General features: G+C 31.4%; 2 protein-coding genes across 4 annotated transcripts in view; both read left to right on the top strand.

Moving 5' to 3' along the window:
- The window catches only part of LOC130821318 (cyclin-D5-1-like), a 3728-nt gene extending 1099 nt beyond the window's left edge, over window positions 1-2629 (top strand). Inside the window, exons 4-5 of the mRNA XM_057687019.1 lie at window positions 327-463; window positions 1641-2629. Of these exons, the coding sequence (XP_057543002.1) occupies window positions 327-463; window positions 1641-1835 (332 nt within the window). The 3' untranslated portion in view covers window positions 1836-2629. The remainder of the gene's footprint in view (window positions 1-326; window positions 464-1640) is intronic.
- Window positions 2630-12219: 9590 nt separating this feature from the next.
- LOC130821661 (OVARIAN TUMOR DOMAIN-containing deubiquitinating enzyme 12-like) lies at window positions 12220-22387 on the top strand. 3 transcript variants are annotated; one of them, XR_009045370.1, is made up of 12 exons: window positions 12220-12349; window positions 14446-14811; window positions 14886-15055; window positions 15968-16041; window positions 16400-16454; window positions 17318-17392; window positions 17504-17577; window positions 18265-18313; window positions 19527-19611; window positions 20731-20787; window positions 21104-21172; window positions 22070-22387. XR_009045370.1 is itself a non-coding variant. In XM_057687449.1 (11 exons), exons 2-11 carry the CDS (start codon window positions 14466-14468, stop codon window positions 22162-22164), a joined length of 1080 nt encoding a protein of 359 aa, XP_057543432.1. In that variant the 5' UTR covers window positions 12220-12349; window positions 14446-14465; the 3' UTR covers window positions 22165-22387. The 3 variants fall into 3 exon arrangements, 1 of the variants encoding a protein (XP_057543432.1); XR_009045371.1 differs by lacking the exons at window positions 21104-21172; window positions 22070-22387 and adding an exon at window positions 19181-19294 and having other exon boundaries at window positions 20731-20760; XM_057687449.1 differs by lacking the exon at window positions 21104-21172.
- Window positions 22388-22957: the final 570 nt, after the last annotated feature.

The following is a 22957-nucleotide window of genomic DNA, read 5'->3' as shown; positions in this document are numbered from 1 at the left end:
ACCCATTGTTAAATTTCTTGTTTTGATCTAAATTTTTGATTGATTTATAGGGGTTTAAGATTTTGGTTAAGCTTTTAGTTGAATTAGTTCGTCTGCTCTTATATCAAATCATGCAACCAATTCAGCTGAAAACTTAAGAGTTGATGGTGAAGATTGATTGCTTAATCCAAAAGTTGATTCATGGGACTTCTACCTTAACGGTTAAGCTTTCACTTGAGTTGGTTTATCTGCTCTTATATCATATCACGCCATTAATGCAACTGAAAGCTTATGTTAACGGTGAAGATTGATCATTGAACTAAAGTATACAATTTGATTTGATTTAGAATGTAACTCAATGGATGATTATGGACCATTTGTGGTTGCTGGAGCAGCAGTCTTGGCAGCTTTTAATTGGCAATCAAGTGAACAAGACTTGATAGTCAAAATTAGTACTGTTTCATTGTGGGAAATTTCAGATAGTGTAAGTTTATTTTCACCCCTTACTGGTTCTGAATTCTGAATATTAACTATAATGTGTTATTGTACGCCACCATTTGCATCAAACATGACTATGTGTCCAAATATTCACTCATTTTTGCCAAAAATCAAATGTAGATTCTTCATATTAACATAGTATGGCCAAATTTTATGGAATCTCAAGGTGAAATGTGGAGTCTCATTTTCAATTCTCATACATGTAGTTTAATTATGACATTCGTAGATTAATGCAATTATTAGGCCTCGTCTATTTGTGTTTGAACACGAGTATGTGTCCAAGTGTTGGACTGGTTTTTGGGTAAAATTGAAATGTCTTCTTACATTCCATAGTATAGCCAAATTTCATGGAATCAAGAGTTGAAATATGAAGTCTTGATTTCAATTTTTTCGTGCATGAATTGAATTTAAGAGTTTTATAGATTAGTGTAGATATTACTAGTCTATTTGTCTTGGAACAAAGACATGTGTCAGAGTGTATAATATATTTTGGAGTCTCAATCATCAGCTTAAACTTTTGGTTGAGTTGGTGTTTTGGCTTAGTATTAGAAGTCAACATGATAAGAGATCACGAGTTTGAATTTCAATCACCCTCATTTAAAGTGGAATATGATACAAGGTCATGAGTTTGAATCTCAATCACCCCTCATTTAAAGTGGAATATTTAGCGTCAGGTATGAATAGGGTTGTAATGAATCCACACTTCTAGCCCAGAGGTCTTTTGTGTGAGAGGGCATGTTAGAGTATATATAACATATCTTAGGGTCTCAGCCATTAGCTTAAACTTTTGATTGGGTTGGTTCATTGACATGGAAATAGAAGCCAACGTAACAAGAGATCACGGGTTCAAATCTCAAGCGTCCCTCATTTAAAGTGAAATAATTAGCGTCGGTTATGAGTAGGGCTTGTGATGAATTCACACTTCTATCCCGAAGGTCTCTGATGTGAAGGGCATGTTAGAGTATATATAACATATCTTCCTCAACCATCAACTTAAGCTTTTGGTTGAGTTGGTTACTTGATGATATGTGTTTCAAGCATCAGACTCGTTCTCTGCAGAAAACAAAATGTCTATTCTCTACATTCCATAGGAGCCATAATTGAAGTGAATGGAGATTAATGATGTTATTAAATATTATAATTAATACATAATTACAATGCAGCAACAACAGAAGCAGCAGCAAGAGGAGGAATTAATTGGTTGTTACAAAATACTACAGAGATTATGTAATAATGCTAATCCTAGTACACCATACACAGAAGTTGAACTAAGAGCTACAACCCCAACAAGACTAGCAGGAACAAAGAGGAATCTATCTTTCAGAGACACTCATCAAGATCCTGATTTACCAGACTAATTAATTTATAATTCTTTTTGTTCCGATATTGAGTTAAGGCCGGATAATCCTATACAGGCAAGGACGGAAAGCAATCCTTTAAACCGAGAATTGAAGCCTAGAACTACTGGCCTAACCCGTGATTCTCGATCGAGTTATAATTCTTAAATAAGAATAATTTAGGCTGGATTAGTGAAAATAGTTATAATTAAGAATATATGGTAATTGGTACCTGAATTTTTTTTTTTTATTTATTTATTTAATATGGGGTTTTTTTTTTGCCCTTTTATAATAGAAAGAGTGGAAGAAGTTTTTTGATTGTGGGGTACAAATTTCTATACCCAACAAAAGGTTCTGCCAGGGACAACCTAGCATTTGGACCAGAAAGTTGAAGTAAATAAATAAGAGAGGGAGAGATTAGCTAGAAAAGAGTATTTTTTTAAAAAAAATCCAGGTATAAAGAGGTTGACTGAAAAGCCAAATGTCATTAAAATTAGTAGAAATGAAAAGGAGATAATTATTTGTTTTTTAGTTCATTCTTAGTATACTGCTTCATCATTTAAATTAAATAAATAAACCAGCCTTTTAACCATTATTTTTTTCATTGAAGATCATGATGTTGGAGTACTTCTTTTGTTTGCTACATTGTTGGATTTATGTACGTATAAAGTATCACATCATATAAAGTTTTTTAAAATAAATTGTCTTAAATATTAGTATAGTTAGCTTATATTATTGCCTTATTATTTAAAAGCAAAAATGTAAATTAAATAGAGCTTTATGAATTATTGTGTAATTTTATTTTATATTTATTTTTAGTGGAATTTTGTTGAGCAGATAAATATATTATTTTTGCTTAATTAATTAAGTATTAGTGATCTATTTTGAATTATCTTGATTAGTTAGATGTTTGTTGGACATTGTTTCATCTATCTATTGTGTAAACAACTTATTATTTATAAAGAAAATTCTAATCAATAACTGTGATTTACAAATCATCATAAGAAAACAAAAGACATAATAATAAAATAAATAAAACAAAACACCAAAACCTCCTTTATAAGATTAGGCCACATAGTGGTAATTTACCACTTTTTCAAATAACCGTAATTTGCCTATACTCCCTCATTACTTATAGACATCAATAAATAATGAAATTATGTTCACCAATAAAAAATATATTTTATTTTTTTATTAGTAATTATAGTTTATTCATTGAGTCTAACTCAATTTTTTTCATGTTTTTTACACTTAACAAAATTTCAATGAAATTTTCTACTTGATGTGAATTGGCGTTGAATGGAACAAGCTCTATTTTAGTACTAAATGATAAATGATTTCTACCGATTTGCTCCCCCACCCTTCTTTTAATTGGTGCCCAAATATATAAAAATTTATTGACCCTACAACCACCTGTTTCAAATGTACATCTACAATGTAGTAGTAGTACTTTACTATATACCAAAAATAAATAAAAATAATATAAACATAATAAAACAATGTTAATGGATAAGATTTTATGATGAAATAAGAAGTATCATAGTGTGAAGAGAACCATAAAAATTCAGTTTGAATTTAATTTCTAATTTTGGGTATCACTCATCAAAACCTTATCAATATAATGAGATAAATTGGAAATATTAAAATAAATTAACTAAATATGTGTATGAGTATTTTAAATATCTTCTTGTTACCTTGACACAAATCTTATAAAAATATTGCATTTATACATGTATAATTATATATATTAAAATTTATACACCATGTTGGTCTTTTACATTAATTACGAATAAAGTTTACCTCAAACGGTTACTATTTATTGCTAATGTATTAGACTAAATATACTCGGGTGAAATCTTATTTAATTTGTATATATATATTCTTTTTATATTTTTTGGTTGTAGTTAATTAAAACATTTATAGTTAAAATTCATTGAAGAAACAATTAAGGAGACTTCTTCAACTAGGATTAGGTATATAAACCCTACTCGGCTTAATTGACAGATCAGCAAAGCCCACCTAAACCTATTATATAGGGCATCCTTAAAAAGGCCCAAAAATAACATAGTTAATTAGTATCCAAGATACAATATAAAGTATATAATATAAGAACTTTTGGAGAAAAAAGTCCTTTTATTGTGTATGATAATCATTCTTTTAATGTGATTAATGCAGCTAGTATTGTGGCATACAATCATTCATTGACTTCTCTAGAGTCAAATTCTCATTCTTCGTAATTTCTTTATCCCTACGAAAAGGGTAACCTTGATACAATAATGGGCTTGATATATGATGATGATTTGAAATGTTGTTTTGTTTGCTATTTTATCCAATATTATGTTTCGTTAGTAAATTAGAAGAGAAAAGAAAGAGAGAAGGGGTAAGAAAGTAGAGTGCACTTTGTTTGTTTAGAAGGAAAAAAAAAAGAAAAGAAATGAAAATGAGTGTTTTTTCTTCAAATCCTTTCACTTTAGGAGAGATTGTATTCTTAATAAAATTTATTCATATTTTTACTCCAAACCCTTCCTATCCCTGTTTATTATCCAAACAAAGGATCATTCATGTTAAAGTATATAACGTATTTTGAGTCTCAACTATAAGCTTAAATTTTTTGTTGAGTTGTATTAGTGTATAAAACATATATGTTATAAACTCTAACAATTCATTTTTTTTAAATCTTTCAATTCTTTCCTGTATTTCTGTCTATCCAAATACAGTGCAAATATTTGAAGGGAAAAAAGACGAGATTGTCCAAAGTTGATTAGTCATTAGGATCTAACATAAGATCCACACGCTAAGTGCATGGTATGACATTACTCATTAGTGATCACAACAATAAAACATAAATAGAGTAGGGCCGAATGATGATCATCTTAGGAAACTTGTCATCATCCTTGAATTGCTCGTGTATAGTCAATATTGGAATCCAAGACAACTAGCTCACAAGTCACAACTGGTAAAGTTGATAAAAACCTCACCTCATGATTTTTTGTTTTCTCACTCTTATGATCTCATCTCCTAAGAGTAACACCCAATCTTTACGAACTAACATCGTCCTATATAATGTATCCCTTCCCAAACTTATATAGAATTTGCTACTCTTATCAAATTTTGATTTACATACACTATTATTATATTGTGGAGATAAAGGTGGATAATTTGGTAGATTGTGGGTCAGGTGTTTCGAATCGGTTTAAATTTAGGTCTTGTGTCCACATTGATTTTTATATATTTTAAATTCATTTTGAAGTCGGGTCTAATTGTTGGGTTCAGTTACAACTTACAAAGTCGGATAAAAGACGGTCTCATACAAAACGGGTTGTTATCATAAAAGACGTGGTTTAGTGGTTAAAACTGTCATTTTTAAATTAGAGTTCAAGAATTTAATCTTTGCCCTTTTCAAAAAAATAATTTTTTTATTTTTTAATTAACAATTTTATATATTTAAGAAAATAATAATTTAAAATTCTATAAATTATGTATTTTCAATGACATCAAATATTTAAAATTTGATAATACTTGAAGTTATAACCCATTTTAGTTAAAAAATCGTTATAACCCTTGGACCCTCGACTTGCTGACCGGTTAGTTAAAAAATCGTTAAATTTAAATTTTTAAATTTGCATAAAATTAGTTATCTTGTCATTTTTGATGTAAAATTCAGCATTTATATTGCTTTCATACATAAATAATTAGTTGAATTTGACTTAAAATAGTTTACTTTTAGAGAAAAATTAAAGAAGTAAAGTAAATGCGCAAACAAAATCAAAAAAATTATAACACTAAAAAAGTCAAGACATTTATTAATAATTTTTTTAGTTTTATTATTTTAATCTTTGTCTCTTTCCTCTTCAGTCTTCACTTGGTCAATCATTTTTCCCTTCCGTTAATAAATCAAAAAATAATTGTCATAGCAATTTCACTCGTACGGATTAAATAATCGCCTAATTGGAGAAGGTGAAATGTGGCAACGACTTTAATTTGTCAACAAGTTTGTTAGTGATTACTCTTTACCAACTAAATTGCTACTATATCTCAAAAAATCATCAACACTAGCATATTTGGAGTCGGTGACTCTTTTGGGCACTCTCCTTTATGAGTATGAGTTGATGTCGTCCTTTTTCTTTTCAGATTCTGTTCATAGTTTTTCTATAAGCGAGATACATTGGGTAGGATAATGATGATGATGATAGTTAGTGTCTCAGTAAAAGGTCTGAGTTGGATATACTTTCTTGCATCCGTGTTGATTTAATTTATAAGATAAAACATAATTATATAGTATCTTATTTGAATCATTTCGATTTATTAATTTTTAATTTTTATAACTTTTTTATTTGCATAATTAAAAATATTAATAATTGAAAATGTGAATTAGGATGTGAAAACGCAAATTATACAAGTAAAAAAAAAGAAAGTATTATTATTGATAAGAATTTTGAATGGTAAAGGGTTATAATACACCTATGAGACATAAAAGCAGTAGAAAAGGGAAATAGTGCAAGTGAAATTGAAATAAAGTAATGCTCTTTATTTCTATTAAAATGTCAAACTATCTTTTTATCTCATTCCTTTCGGTTTAGAGAAACTATTCCATTTGAGTTTTTACAATATTTATGGATTATTTTTAATTTGTATTTTATTCTTAATTTAAGATGTCAAAATATAGTTAAATGGGATTTTGTTTGATTTATTTCAATGTAAATTTAATTAATATTAATAATTTTTAATTTTTAATTTTGCACAATTAGAATTAATTAAAATTGAGTTAGTGTATATAGCTAAATAGAGTGTAAAAATCAAATTGGACAATCACTAAGAATATTTTTTATTTTCTTTTTTCATCTATTCTAAACCAAAAATTAATAAAATCCCTCATACTAGTAGCAACAAAATCAAAAAGACAAAGTGACAATACAAATAAGTATCTCCTCTGTTTTTGGTGCATTTGTCCGTAAAAAATTAATTATTGACCAAATCAATTCATTCAAATAATATTATAAAGTTAAATATTTATGTTATTAATAAATAAATATTAAAATATATCATTGAAGAAGTTTATTTTAGTTTTTTTTTTTATTATTATCCATATATGTTTTATCATACATGTCTAAATGACTTTGAATAGTTTATTGATACTAATCATTAGATATTACATTAAAGACTGCTAAATAAGTTTGTTAAAAAATATGTAAATTGAGTGAGACAGACTAAAATAAAAAGTGTATATTTGATAAGAAGAGAAGGAGTACATGAAAATTAGTGAGAGGTAAATAAAGCGTAGACATTGTTGGAAATACTTAACAAGTGAGGAAGATCTCACATCGCTAAACAATGGGTTGTAAACTTGTATATGATGTTTGATGGGTAATCTTTATAATACCATATGATTTTGGGAAAAATTGAACCTCATCAAGTGTGTGTACTAGTCAACACTCATTACTCGTGGGTTAGGGCTTGGGCCCACAAGGTGTTTATGTGACTAATTATCAAGGCCTAACATGGAATCAGAGTTGATGGTGATTCTTAAATATAAAGGCTTTCATGTAAGGGAGAGTGTTGAAAACATGTGAAGAAGATTTCACATTCTTAAAATTGTAAGTTGTAAACTTGTTTATAATATTAGTAATCCTCTTAAAAATAATATGATTTTGGAAAAGAGTAATCTCATCAAGTATGTGTACAAATCAGAACTTATTATTTGTCGGTCCAACCCCACAAATGCTTAACGGGTGTGTTCATACAATAAAAAGCCATAATTTAATTATGTGATGAATTATCACGGTGAAGAAAAAAGTAACTAGAGTGTGATCCATTCAAAAAAACATGAATACATGTTATTCAAATCATTTGAGGGGGTGAGTCTTCAAAAAAAAAACTAGAGTGTGATCCATTCAAAAAAACATGAATACATGTTATTCAAATCATTTGAGGGGGTGAGTCTTCAAAAAAATTCTCAAACCAGAATAGAGAAATTGTACTCAAGTATTACTAAGGAGTCATATAGCTAATTTGAGCCCATATATTAATTATAAGCTAAAAAAAAGGATTATCATGATTTCTATAAAAAGTAGTGGTCAGAAGAAGAGTCATTTATACCTCAGCCAAAAAAAAGGTATAAAATTTAAACATAGTCTGAATCACAGCTGCCGTAAACCTGCAATATGCCCATAACAACATGGCCATACCCCTGGAACTGTGTGCTATGCTGATTGCTATGCTGCCAATGCCCAATGCCATGAAATGGGCTTTTATTTTTCACTGAAATGGTTGCATGTCCCACTTCACCATTTTTTCCTATGGCAGTCAAAGGAACTTGCTTAAGTTGCAGGTTTTGCATGTGGCCAAATTATAAATTATGAGTACATATATACACTTGAATCTTGATCAGATCCCCTTACTGTTGTCTTGTATGTTGTACCACCGTATATATTTTCATTGATTGAATTTTTGGTTGCGCTCATTTTGGATATGATCTTTTGGATTTACTGATATAATTCTCACATTTTATCCATTGGATATCAAAATGCACATTGCCATGGTCAAGACTTAAGAGGCTACTTGCCTACTTAGCTACTTTGCTACACCATAAATGTTTGGGTTTAATTTGCATGTTGTTTTTGAGATATATTGAAGTAAATTTTCCACTTTTGCAAATATTTAACTGTGTTAAGTTCAAATTTGGGAGTGAGCTATTCATCATTATTGAATTCAGTATATCCCGTCCATATAATAGGAACTATAATCAGGGTCTTGGGTGGGAAGAAAAACGACAACCCGGCCATACCTATAAAAGAGGATGCAACCCAAAAGTCCCTCGGCTTTCGGCTCGAAAAAGCTCATGGGAAAGAGAGATTCCTGCAAACGAAAATGACTAAGTGAAACTGAAACCACAAGCCCGCATTATATAATACAACTCAAGCTTGGCATTTCAAAAATATAAAACGTATCAATATTTGATTAGTAGAATTCATGAAATAGAGGTGCAATAAAAGGGCATTATTTTATCTACCCAGCAGGTAAGCAATCAACTATAAGCAATCAACTATTAATAGACATTAATAAATAGTGAAAGTCATCTCACCAACAACAAATATATTTTATTTGTCAATTAATAGCGAATAATTTATCTAATAGGCCAAATAAACTTAGTTTTTTCTAATAAAAAGTAGCAAAACAATTGCATATTTGCATTTCACAATTGGACAATAAATACCATTGGAATTTGAAGTGAAGTATTACATTCGAGAAAAGTTGGTCATAAAATCAGCTAAAAGTAAGATAAAAAGATTACATGGACATTGTCATTGAAGCATCGATCAGATTGTTGCCAAGATGATATAGAAGTGTTCGATTGGTCAGAATACTAACGAGTCTTCTGCAACAAAACTTGTGAAAAGTTTTGCACTGCTCGTCAGATGAGTTGTTGGTAAGTACTTGACTTTTGATTAATGACTATTGACGAGTAGTCAATTAACACTTTTTCAATTCGTTTTTTAACTTTATAATATTTTTTATTTTATATACTTTATATTTTCACTATTATATATATATATATATATATATATATATATATATATATATATATATATATATATATATATTTATTTTTAATTTTATTCACATAATTTATTAGTGTAGACTAATTTTATAATACACGTGCCAGTCGGTGGTGGTGGAAATATATTACTGTGCGAGTTTTCCTACAAAGCTTATTTTGTTTTTAAAGGTATATATATTATAAGAAATGAAGAACAATTTGAAAATGCACAAGGTTTAAAATAATTACAACAAATCTCAAAGTGACAGTTCATTTGCAAGTGATTAAGAATCGTTGATTAATATATGTTAATTATCACTTAAAAAAATAGTCATTAAAAAACTTAAAATAAATAATTGTTTCAACCTATGTTCATCTTGAATACAAATTCATAATACAAACTTACTATTTGACATGTAGTTTTTTTATAACACATTGTGCCTTAATGCGTAATTCAAACCATCCATCTAACCTTGATAGTTTGGATAAAATGATAATTTATAAAATAATATATTCAAGCCTTAAATTTTATATAAGTTTTGGGGCAATTTTCCATCAAATAATCTTGTTAAGTGTTGTTGATGGTGACTCAGACTAACAAGCACCATTGAAGAAGATAAGTATAGGTCAAAGAGGCAGTCCGCGGGGCACGGAGTGCGTTCTGTTTCCATTTTGCGGCTTGCGCAGTTTTACACGGCTCGCGAAATTGCTGCTTCTTTTCACGGGAGATGTCTTTTGGGACGGTTACCTTTATTTGTGGTCGGTTATTTGTGGTTACTTAGACCCCAAGTAGTCTTTCAAGTTGACTTTATTATATATAACCCCTCTTGTTAGTACTAGGGAATTATGATTCACAAACTGAGAGAGATCACAAGAGAGCCATTATAATTTGTGAGTATGATTGTAATTCATCTTGTAAATTCTTTGCGATCATAGGGAAATTATTTGATTGTAATTCATCTTGTAAATTCTTTGCGATCATAGAGAAATTATTTGATCTCGGTGCCCGTGGACGTAGCTATCACATTGATAGTGAACCACGTTAAATCTCTTGTGTCATTTTCTTATTGTTTGCATGAATTTCTTATTGTTTTATTATTGTTCATCAATTTTGCTTCCGCTGTCCCACAACATTAAGGTTTTAGAAGTTGTAAGTTAAAGATCAATGACAATGTTTGTAATTAAGTACATGTTCAAGTTCTAAAAATCGTGATCAAAATATTCGTGATTATCTTGTTGGTTATCAAAAGATTTATACTTGTCATTTGTCACCGGAGTTTGTGATAGTTTGACATTACTTCGTAGTCCCTCGTATTCATTAAATATGATTTATTTGAAGTTTCATTATATTTTAGATGGTTAAATAGAATTATATGTAAAAGAGAAAAGTGTAGGATTTTTAAATTTTAATAGAGGTAAAGTGAAATTAGTAAGTATAAATATATGAAAAGATTAAGTTAATAAGGAATTAGTAAAGTTAACATACCAAAAATAAAAATAAGACATTTAAGGAGTGTTTGGTATTAAGAGAGGAAAAGGAATGGAAAGGAGATGGATACGAAAGGGTAAAGGTAATAATAAGTGTTATTGTTAAATGTTGTTTGGTATCAAAAACTTAAGAAGGGTAACAAATAATAGCTTTAATAAGGGGGGGCCATTAATGGTGGAGCTTGTTGTATATAGTTTTGTGAGAATTTAAAGAGTAAGGAAACAGAGGTAACAAAGTAATGGTAATCATTACCCTCAAAATTGGATTATGTTAATGGAATTCGTTACCTATAGCAAAAGAATACTAAACCAACCGCACCCTTAAGATGACTTAATCCAATAAAGAAATGTGACACTTAAAATGAATAGGGGAGTGTTTATTATCTTATTTTCTCCTAGTTTAACTTCCGATTGAAATTTCTATCATATTAGCATCTTCTTTTTGTGATGCCTAACAATTATAAGAAAACCAATTGATAAACTTGATCTACTAGCCAATTGAGTACAACACCTTTTTTTATATGAAATTGATCTTCATATATATTAATTGAGAGAATCAAATCTTTATATAAAGATGAAAGAGATATTTATCAAGTCCAACCCATAAAAATTAAAATATGACCACATTTAACAACACTCTCTATGTTCAAAACACACAAAATCTTTTATGCAGCGGCTGCAACCGTTAGATCGTACGGACAACTAATAAATTTTTTTTACACCCCAATTTCAAGTCTAAAAACACCTAGTTCAAGACTTCAGGTTAACTTTTACCTACCTACTTCAACCGTTTAAATGCTTATTCTAAGGTTTAAAAAAGGTTCAAAATTTTTTACTCTAACGTTTAAAGTGCCTACTTCAAACCTTAGTTTTCTTTCACCATTAATAGTTAAAATGACTACCCCAAAACTTAAAACCTAGCTATAAATTTCAAGACTTTTTCAAGGTCTAAAGTGCTCATTTTAAACTTTAAAATGACACACTTGTGTGATCATCTCACGGGAGATACAGTGCTAAGAAAATAAGAACACTTTACAAAGAAACATGAGGTTAAAAAAATCACAAAATTCTCAAATGAAATGGTACGATGAGATCATTTTTATTAAGTTGGTCTAAATATACACTTATAATCTTAAAATGATCACTTTTTATAATTTTAAAATAATTATTTTTTATATTCTTAAAATAATTAGTTAAAACTTTCAATTAATCACTTACTGTATCAAAGTGATTAATTAGATTAATGAGCACATTAGGTCTCATATATTTGCCGATAAAAAATACATAGCCGCCAAGCCCAAGAAAAAAGTCAAGCTTTCACATGACTAAACTTACAAGCCCAAATATACTGTAGATTCAAAACCCAAATTATGACGTAAAGAACATCAACCGTCTTAAGTTAATTGCTTTATCCACAATCCAAGCCCATTTTCTCTCTCTAAATCTTTCTCTCTCCTTTTAATAATTAGATCTCATTCGCCGATTATCTTTTCCGATCGCCGCGTTTTAGGTATTCATTTCTCCCTAGAAATTCTTTTCATTTTCATATGTGATTACTTTATGTTGGCTTATAATCGAAAATTTGGATTACTTTTTTGTTTTATTCACTTTTATTGATGGCCACTTTACTCTGATTGAATTATCGTTTTTGAGATTGGTGCTACTGTTATTCATTTTTCTGAAGTATTATTCATATTTAAAAAGTTTGATTAGTTATTTTTTGGTTTTGAATATACTTTTTTCGATTTTTATCTGTTCTTTGGAGTAGTTGATTATTGTGTGCTATTGAGTGATTACGGTTGTATGATTAGGTTAATGATCGAATTCATTTGTGGTTTTTTTGTGAGTTTGAGGTTTTGTACTTTTTTACTGTTGTTGTTTGATGGATGCTGCATGGAATCCTTTTGTTGAATGGTAAATCAGTGGCGGTTATTGAATAATTTTATGTAGGAGCTAACTTATTAGATTAGCATAAAACTAGATTATCATTGATCAATACATATTTTGGGGCAAACAAAATTTTGAACATTGACAAAAGATTTTTGGGTAGGCCAGGCCCGACGATTGATTGTAATTGTGATATTTTTGCAGCTGAGTTGATTTGCAGTGCAAATATATTTGTGATTTTGTGAGTATAAAAATTAAAAGTCGGAGCAATTGTTGCGGTAATAGTGTAGTTTTTGCCAATCTTTGGGATTGATTATGTTACTTGAAGGTGGTGAATGTGTTGGACTCATCTACATGAAGTGTTCAAATAAGCTATTATATGAAATTTTGTAATTGATGTTGGCTCAATACCCAATATCATAATAAAGTGAAGTGTCGAGGTACTTCAGGCATAGATTGGTATTGTTTTCTACTTTTTTTAATTGGTGAAAATAGTAGTTTATTATTTCTCTTTGGTGCTTTAGTAAGTCATACCAATTATCATCACTTTATGATAAGTTTTTTCATTTTTGTGGGAATGATTTTTAAGGTGTTTTGTGTATGTATGAAACTTGACTTTTTGGGAGATTGCTATTTAGATGAGTTACAACTTAAAGTAGTGAAGACTGAAGACATCAAATCCTACACATACGAAAAGGAAAATTAGGACAATGTTGTTATCAAATTAGGAAAAGATATTAATTTAACAAATTTATGCAAAATGCAGGAAAAGTCTAAGACGTGCTTCAAATTTTACACATGTTTTAGTAATCCTCTTGATATATTAGATTAAAATGACTACTTAATATATAGCTTTGCACATAAATCTTGAATTATAAGAAACTAGAGTCGGTCCGGTCCAAACCTTAAATAAAATCGATTATAGTCCCTTTGTTGATTCAAACTAGTTTGTAATCAGTGTACCTAAACTTACGTTTATTAAATAAAATTTCCTTGTAAAATTATCTTCATCCTTGACTTTCTAGAAAAGGAAATTGGAGTATGATGGGTAATTGACAATCTATAATGAGGGGAAAAGTGTAGAAGGATGCTTTTACATTGTCCACTTCCATCATACTTATTTAGTTATCTATGTTTTCGAGATTGTGGTTGTGTTGTTTCTTCTTCAGTTTTCATTTCCATTTCCCTTTGTTTCCTAAAACATGTCATTGCACGGTTTGTTGAAGTTGTCAATTTTACCACATAAATAATTAGATTAATGGCTTCCCGAAATCAGATGACCCCTTGGTTACTGTGTTTTCTATGGATCTGTTCGTAAATTTTGCCCTATTTAAAAGTAATTGCTTCAACTCTTTTTCCTATTTCTCATTGCACGCTAGCCGATGCACTAATTCAACCCTTATATTTTTAATTGTGCATAATAAAAAGTTGCAAAACTTCATATTAATAAAGTTTACAATGAGACGAATCAAACAAGTTTCCACTTGATTGTTTTAACTTATAGATTAAGATAAAACACAAACTAAAAGTGATTGATGTATAGTATACATGAAAAATCGGACAAATAAAAAGAATAAGTGGGTGTAATAGACTTACGAGGGTATATTGCCTCATGGCACTCATTGTAATTGAGACTAGCAATTGCCTAATTTGTTCTCTAGAGTGTATAATGTATGCCAAGCTGGAGTATGACCTTTACCGTCATCGATTGTGCCACAGGTTTTTGGTTGATTCAATTGATGAAAATGACGACTAATGAGCAAGATCAAGATGTCATTCGATGGGGTTTAAATCTTCTTGATTTTGGACCATTATTCAATAATACTTATGGCAATGGTTATAATTCAGAAGATGGCAGCATCTGTCATGGACAATATATGAGAGAGTATAATTATGACACAACTTGTAATTCTGAATGTAACTATGTAGAAAATAATGGGATACTTGGACATTCCCTACAAGAAGACTTTTCACGATTAGAAGTTGATAATGAAGCTCAATCTTCACATGCAGAACCGGAGCAATTTCACGAATCGGACGTTTCTTCTGACTGGCTTGCACCATCTACTGCTAATTATTGTTCTGGTATAATATTGAATATTTTGTGATTCATCATGTTATTCTGCTTACATTTTCACATGCATATTGTTAAATTGCAGTTCATGAGAGCTTCCAAGATGCAGATGATATTGGGCGTTCGAGCTCATGTTCTAGTCCAGGAGAGAGATCGAATGATGGGGAAGACTATTCTTATTCACTTGAATTTGCAGATGAATCTTCACTTGATGGAGAACTTGGGAAGAGGCTAAACCAATTGACACCTGTTCCAGTAAGCAACTCTTCATTTAAAATTGTTTCACCAATTTGTTGCTCATGTGTTATGTATCTCAGTAAAAGATTCCCTTTTCTGAACTCTGGTTCTTTGATATTTGAGTTCATCATATTCTAGTTTGCAGACATAATACATGGCGCATCAATCACCTTATGAGGTGGCAACTATTTTAAGCTTTTGTACTTTTTTCCTGTAAAGATTTTTGAAGATTTTTCCATCCCAAGAAAGGGGAAGTAGATAGTTTCGGTTGTTAGCGTTTAGTTGTTATTTGCATTTTTCATGGCCAATGATGAGAGCATTTTAGATAAACTAGATGTTGAACTTTCAACTGATTTTTACCACTTGAGGTATGGAGCTTATTTGGTCACTTTAAAATTTTTTCCTTGAAAAGTTTTTGTTTAAACTTTCAACTAATTTATTGTAAGGTAAATTATAAGATTGTTGACAACCTTCATATTTGGTTGTTATGTCTTTATATCTTGTTCTTCTTAAATCCTTATGCCATTGGCAAAAGGTTTTTTTAGTGGCATTGGGCTTATTATATGTTGATGATGTTTGGACTTGTGCTTTAAGATTGTTGTATCCTTATTTTTCATGTGTTATAGTTGTATTATAGTTTATGGGAAAATGACTGGATGAATATATATGCATTTCTACGTGAAGTTTTGCAATCAAGGCTCAATCAAAAACAACCTTTTTTGTAGTACAAGCTTTAGGTAGCAATAGCTGACGGACCACCCGGTTCCTGTGTCTAGGTGCATGTCGCTTAATTACATTGGGTAATGAAATTTTGTTGGTTGGTAGTGGAAGTTCATTTCATGATCTATTTATATTCATGGGGCTTGACATGCTTGGTTTGCTTTTTTTAAGGAACTGTTGAAGTGAAGGCTTTTTTCCTTTCTTGTGCAGCATGTTCCTCGAATTAATGGGGAAATACCTTCCATGGATGAAGCAACTTCAGATCATCAAAGACTTCTAGATAGGTAAGCACAAAGCCGTGGAGTTTCTTTGGCGGGTGTGGAGTGGTGGGAGAAGGTGATTGATCATATGTGATACTATTTAAACATTGGTTTTTCTTTGAGCATGTCTATAAAAGTTTCTCTTTATTGCCTTTTCTATTGGTTATCTATGTTAATATTTCAATCTTTTATTGTATAGTTAATGAATAACGTGTGTACTTTTGATGGCATGTTGTTGTGCACTGCATTTGCCTAGGGGCTGCAGGGTACTACCACTTTGCTAGGAAATAATTTGTCATGTTGACTCTAATTGATTGTTTTGTTGGTAATTCTATTACAATTGTCATGTTATGGTTTTGATAACCGAAGCAGTTTTGATCAGATTGCAGTTGTATGATTTGGTTGAGCGCAAGGTCCAAGGAGACGGCAACTGTCAGGTTAGTTGTCAAGCCCGTTTTATATTTCTATGTTAATTGTTATTTCTGCATCAACGGAATATTTTAATATATGTGCAGCGTTATTAGTGGTTCCAAATTCATCTACTTTTTTTTATTTGAATGTTACTATGTTGTGTCTATGAGCAACAAAGATATTCCTTCACCCTTTAGACATCATTTTAATATAGTAGACATATCTTCATATTGAGCTATAACTTGTAATTCCGAGAAGTATAATCCTTATCCTTAGAGATTTAATATTCCTTCTGTTTCTAAAAGTTTGTTCACATTACTATAACACATAGTTTCAATAAGTTTGTCCACATTACTCAACTGGTAGTTTCAATTTAATTGTTCATAATGGAAACTGTCATTTAATATAATATTTTTTTAGCTTAATGTTGTTGGTTGGTTTGCAAAAGCACGAATTTGTCTTCAGTTGATTCTAATAGGAGTAATAATTATGATTCTTATTATAATAACTATACCTAAATGCTCTCATCCACTTTATTTTGAGGTTCATTTATGATTCTATATCCATCCAATGTTATCATCTTGCTATTTCGCTTCCATTTTCTTAATATTCTTAAAGATCACATTCGTTTTTTCATTTTAAGACCCAGTTTGTGGCTTAATAAAAAACCTTCGTTCTTTGAGAATGGTGGATGGAAAAAAAATATAGGATTCATCATCAATTACATTTATACATTCTATAATTAAAAATTCCCACTACGATACAAGATTCCCACTTCCAAATTTTGCCTCCTTTTTGCCTCATGGAAATATTAAGAAACGGAGGGAGTATCTAATAAATGCAAAATTGATCAACTTAATGTTTTTAACTTTTTGATGTGCTTTCTCAGTTCCGTGCTTTGTCGGATCAATTCTATCGTACTCCAGAACACCACAAGTTTGTGAGGCAGCAGGTTGTTCATCAGGTAGTTTCTTTAGAAAATGAAATATAATTTACTTTTATCTTTTAGAGGTTCTTTTAGTGCCATCTATAGTGTAAATATCCTTATTTTTTTTTAACTTTTGGGTATTTTCAGCTAAAATCAGAACCAGAGTACTATGAGGGATATGTGCCCATGGAGTATGGTGAATACTTAAAGAAGATGTCCAAGTACTATTCAATTTTATTTAAAACTTATTAGATTCACTCAGTATTATTAGGAAAACCTATTTGTGTTTCAAAGTGCAATATAATATTGGAGATTTGGTATTCCTCCATGCCAAATGCTTCTATGGTTATGTGTCGATTTCTTATCTAAAATGCTTTTAACCCTTATATGGTTATGTGTCGATGTCTTATCTAAAATGCTTCTTGTCTAATTTGTCAACTACAAGCCTAGCTTTGTTCTAGTGGTAAGGGTTGTTTCTCACAAACTCAAGGCAGTGGTTCAAATTCCACTAGTAGCACTATGAGGATGAAGGGATTTCTCTTATGTTCCCCTCACTGACAAGGCCCCCACCCATTGCGCCAGGTTGAGTTTCTTCTTTTTTTCCTACCTGGTCCTCAAAAAATCTGGTCCAGTTAGGCCCTTTGTCTTGCCCCACGAAAGAAGAGATTTTTCCTTCAAAATGTTGTTTTTTTCTCCTCTTTTTTGTATTTTATTGTTATTGACACAAATGTTGTCTCTATTCTCTCATTTTGGGCAAGTTCTCAAAGCCACTTATACATTCCTTGATGAAAAAACCTTCGTCTACTTCAAGCATTTTGTTCTGCACTGATGTTAGGCTACATATGTTTTTGCGCCTAGTGGAGATTAATGAAGTAGATTGTCTTAACTTTTTACATGATTTGAAACAGGAGTGGCGAATGGGGAGATCATGTAACTTTGCAGGCAGCTGCTGACTCGGTATGCATATTCAATTTATATGATTACATCACATCATTTGTTTTCTAAAGTTCTGAATCGTTAATATAGAGGCATTGTTTGTAGAAGTGGGAGGAGACCCTTATTGATCTTAATTTCAATGGGGTTTTCATGATTGTTGAAGTCATAATGGTATGCATAGGAGTAATACAACTATTTGTCTATTGGAGATTCTATTCGGAGTGGCAGATTCGGACATTATATTAGGTGCCTAGGTGGGTTCAAAAGTCAAAGTCAGACAATAATAAAGTCAATTCCGTATAGCCAAGAATTTTGCAATCAGTAATGGACACCATTTAGTTTCTCCAATTATATCTAATTGTTATAAATAAATAATATAAATATATAAAGCATAGGAATATCAAATAGTTCTTCAATTGAGAAATTTAAATTTTGGCGAATATTTTGATTTTTTCATTTTATTAGTAATTTATATTTGCCCACTGCTGCTCGACACAAAAAGAATCAGTCTATTATAGAGTTATACTCATTCAAATTGATAGATAAATGTCTCTCAACAGTCACTTTTCTAGTTATTTATATGCCAAGTGGGTTCACCACAATAGTCGTATTATATTTTTCTTTTATTATACATAGCAAATATACACAATTTTTCAAGAATTGGAAGAGTTAAGTTGGGTCAAAAGACCCCATAAGGCTATATGTAAGTCCACCTATGAATTTATTCTATCTTTGATAATATGCCAATTTGCAACTTTTACCGTGAGAATAACAATAGATTTGTAGATTTGTTTCTCATTTGTAACTTAATTTTCTTGCTTTTTAGTATTTGTATCTTTGGTTTTGATTGAATATCTGAAAGTGCTCCATGGATCAAAACTTCTTTAGGAGCTTGTCAGTTTTCACCATGAGATCTTGCTGCTGACACATGACACACCACAACATTAGAGATATTTAATTCATTACTCTTTACCCTACTGGCCAACCCTGTCAATGTGACTGGTGAGATCTCAGGCAGTTGTATCTTCCAACTTTACCGTTTATTCCTATTAAGCTACACAACTCCAGGATAAGGTTCTGCTATTGATTAATGGGAGTATTCACAAATCACATTTACTAAACTAATAGAATAATTTACTTGTGTTCTGATTAAAATAAATTTTTGACGTTAATTTTCTGGGGAAATCATCAAATGACTTGTTCTAAACTGATAAATGGAACCTTATTCTTGCAGTATGGTGTTAAAATATTCCTTATAACTTCTTTCAAGGACACCTGTTATATGGAGATTATTCCGAAGATTCAAAGGTCAAAACGAGGTGAGCTGTTTAGGTTATCTTTGCATACACCTGCCTTTTCGAGGAAACCTGTTAGGGGAATCTGCATTTAGTTCTTTATCATTCAAATTTTTGTGTTAGTCTTGAAAGATAACTTATGGGTATGTTCGGCACAAGCTATTTGTACCTAGGTAGTTTGTAGTTGTGATGTTGGAATTTTAGACTACCTATTGTAGGTGTTGGATATTTAATGCAAAAATATTTCTCGTTAAAAGTAATGGTTTTGGTAGTTGTTCGGATCTTAGTTTTAAAAGGCATGCCTTGCTTTGTGTCTTGTGCGCCTCGAGCTCAGGCTCGGCTGAAAACGCCTCGGCTAGGTGAGGCAAAGCCCACTATAAGAGGTGTGCACCTGGGACGTCTCGATGTGCTTCACACCTTGTGCGCCCAGTGTGCCTCCTTGTTGGGCTATGCTAGTTTGTTTGATAAATAAATAAAATTCAAAATCCAAATTTACTTGAATATGAAGTTCGAGAAACCGTTGTTTTACAAAAAAAAAGTTGTTGAAGAACACAGAAATAACTTTGGGTATCTTCATATTCTCATTATAAACGTTGTGTGCTAAAGTGGTGTTTATCGCAAGGATAATGAATGCTTCCAAGCTTGTTGATATTAAAACAAGAATTTCATGTTGTTTAAAGTATAATGTATGATTTGAAGTTGATTTTTAAGCTTTTAACAAAAAAATGTGCGTTGCCTACAAAAAGCTCGTGCCTTCGCCTTGCGCTTTGCCCCTAGGCTCTAAGGACCTTTTGTGCCTCGGTGCCTTGCGCTTTTTAAAACCAAGTTTGGGATATAATTTATTTAAAAAAATGAAGAAAATCTTAAATCACGACATTTGATTTTGGAATGCTACAAATTGTAATGTTTTGAAAACAACTACTTGCAACACTATACTACATAAACTGCTACTTTATCCATATTTTCTAAAGTAGTGTTTTAGCCTCATGAAACCACTAACAAACACGCCCTATATATGTAGAAAAGAAACTGTCACTTGCATTCACTGGTAAAGCCATGTTTTGTGTGTGTGCCTCTTGTTGTCCAGTTTTTGCTCATGAAAAATCCCTTATTTCTCTCTTTTGTGCATTTATTTATATGCAGTCATCTTGCTGAGCTTTTGGGCGGAAGTGCATTATAACTCTATCTATCCACAAGGAGGTAACTTCAGTTCTTTATCTCCTGTTATCAAATTGAGTGGTTTAGTGTGTATTGTGGTCTTGCGTTGATGAGTAATTGTTGCTCAAGACATCAATGCTTTTAGATAAGTCTACATCTAAGCATGCTAGTCTGTTTGAAAGTGGTGCAACTATCTTTATTCGTTACTTTTCTTCCTTTTATTTTTGATGAGGGGCTGTGGGGTGTACAATTGAGGGAATAGGATGGAGTGTGTCACTTCAGAGTGATGTTCAATTCAACAGAAGATTCTAGTTGGATAAAATAAGAGCCACTCTACATTACATTTCTTTTTATGTAGATGTGGAAATGCATTGAATTGGAATCTTCATTCAACACCTTTTGGTTGTTTAAGAGACTGAAGATGAAGGTGAACTCTTTTTCCCGGACTCCAGTTTTCATTATGATTTGTATCCTCCAATTGTGAAGTTTAAATCCTTGGTCACTATTTTGGAGCATTGGTCTTAGTCTTAGAGAAAGGTTTTACCAATCACTAACCAATACATACGAAGATAATGCTGAACTACAAAATTTCCTAGGCATTTATGGTTCCCTAATTGTAACGTTATATCTTCAATAGCATCTCTGTTGCTCTTCATCTGATAATTACCTGACCAATTTCAAGATATATTCCAGAGCGTCAATGCTCTGATATTTACCAAGCTGTTGGTCATGTATCTACCTTTATGAATTGTGAGTTATATGACTCATGCCTAAGGTCTCTGTATGAGAGTTAATTATTGGCTCGTGTTTCTACGCTTATGAGTTATGAGTTATGAGTTATATGACTAATACCAGATATCCACTCCACTATCTACCTATAAATTTATAGGAATTGGGGCAAATTATTTCAACAGTTGTTCATCATGATAAAATGGTGTATCTCGCAATGGTTATTGTTTTAGGATCCATCATCCATCAAGAATGTAAACATTATGTACCCAAGGGCAGAGGGCTAAGCTAGCAGCAAAATAGACCCAATGTGTTTATTTATCAGCATGAAATTGAAGAAATAGACCATCCAGGATCCTAGTTTATGTGTTTTGATATTATATTGTACTTGGTAAAAGTTTGATCCGAGTGATCTAAGATGGCCCAAATTGCAGCCCCTTACCTTAAATCTCATCCGTTTGGGCCATGGGATTGTGCTGGACTTTTCAACATTTTTGTTCATAATTTTTGTTCAATTTCTGGGCTTGTTTGGAAATTGAAATAGAGCTGCTTTGTGAAAACATCTAAGAAGCTAATTACGGTGGTGTATGCGCAGAGTTGCCGCCTCCCAGTGAAATGAGAAAGAAGAAGAGATGGTGGCCTTTTGGAAATAATTTAAGAGGAAAGATTATTTACATGGATACCTTTTAACGCTTTTAATTCATCTGTATATATATATAGGTGTAGATCAGACATGTGAGCATCACACCTTGATTTGCAATAATTTCTTTATTCTTTCTTTGTATTTCTCCAGGGCCATTGTGCAGGTGATGAGAATGAGCCTTAAACACAAACATTTATAGGAATATATCATAAATCATAATATTAGGCTGGTGATGGCATGCATTTTGATTTCGCATGCCATTTTCGATTCTATTCTTCTTCTGCTCCTCTGTTGGTTTGTGTTATTAGCTTCAGGGCTCCATGCTTGGGAAAGTTTGAAGCAGTCCTACGTGATCTGTTATATAGGCAGCATTGGTGAACTTGACAGTATTATTTCGACTGAATCATACCCTTGAAGTAATTTATGAATGTCTCAGACTAAGGGTTGGGTTGTGCAAAAACAATTGAGTGAAATTAATGTGCTTAACAATTTGACTCAATTGGTTGGTAGTCAAAACTGTCGGGTGAATGCATTTTGGGTTGGATTATTTTCGATCAAGTTACTTTCGAGCTTGGTCGGGTTGTGCTGCTTTTAGGTTGAGCCAACATGTTCAAGATTTTTATAATCGAGAAATTATCAATGTACCCCTATTGCCACAATCAAACCATCACCACTTGTCCAGACAAATTGCCACACCAATCTTTGTAAGTCACAATTAGTTAAAACTCCAGCTCAAGGTTGCCCTCCTATCTTAGAGCTCCTAAGTCCAAACCAAGATTGTTCTATCCACAGTTACAATTTTCATACACTATTATGGAAAATTTGAATAAAATAAGATTA

The sequence above is a fragment of the Amaranthus tricolor genome, chromosome 8 (assembly GCF_026212465.1).
Source record: "Amaranthus tricolor cultivar Red isolate AtriRed21 chromosome 8, ASM2621246v1, whole genome shotgun sequence".
Lineage (NCBI taxonomy): Eukaryota > Viridiplantae > Streptophyta > Magnoliopsida > Caryophyllales > Amaranthaceae > Amaranthus > Amaranthus tricolor.
Note: the sequence above shows the minus strand (reverse complement) of the source record. Positions and strands in the feature narration are given on the sequence as shown.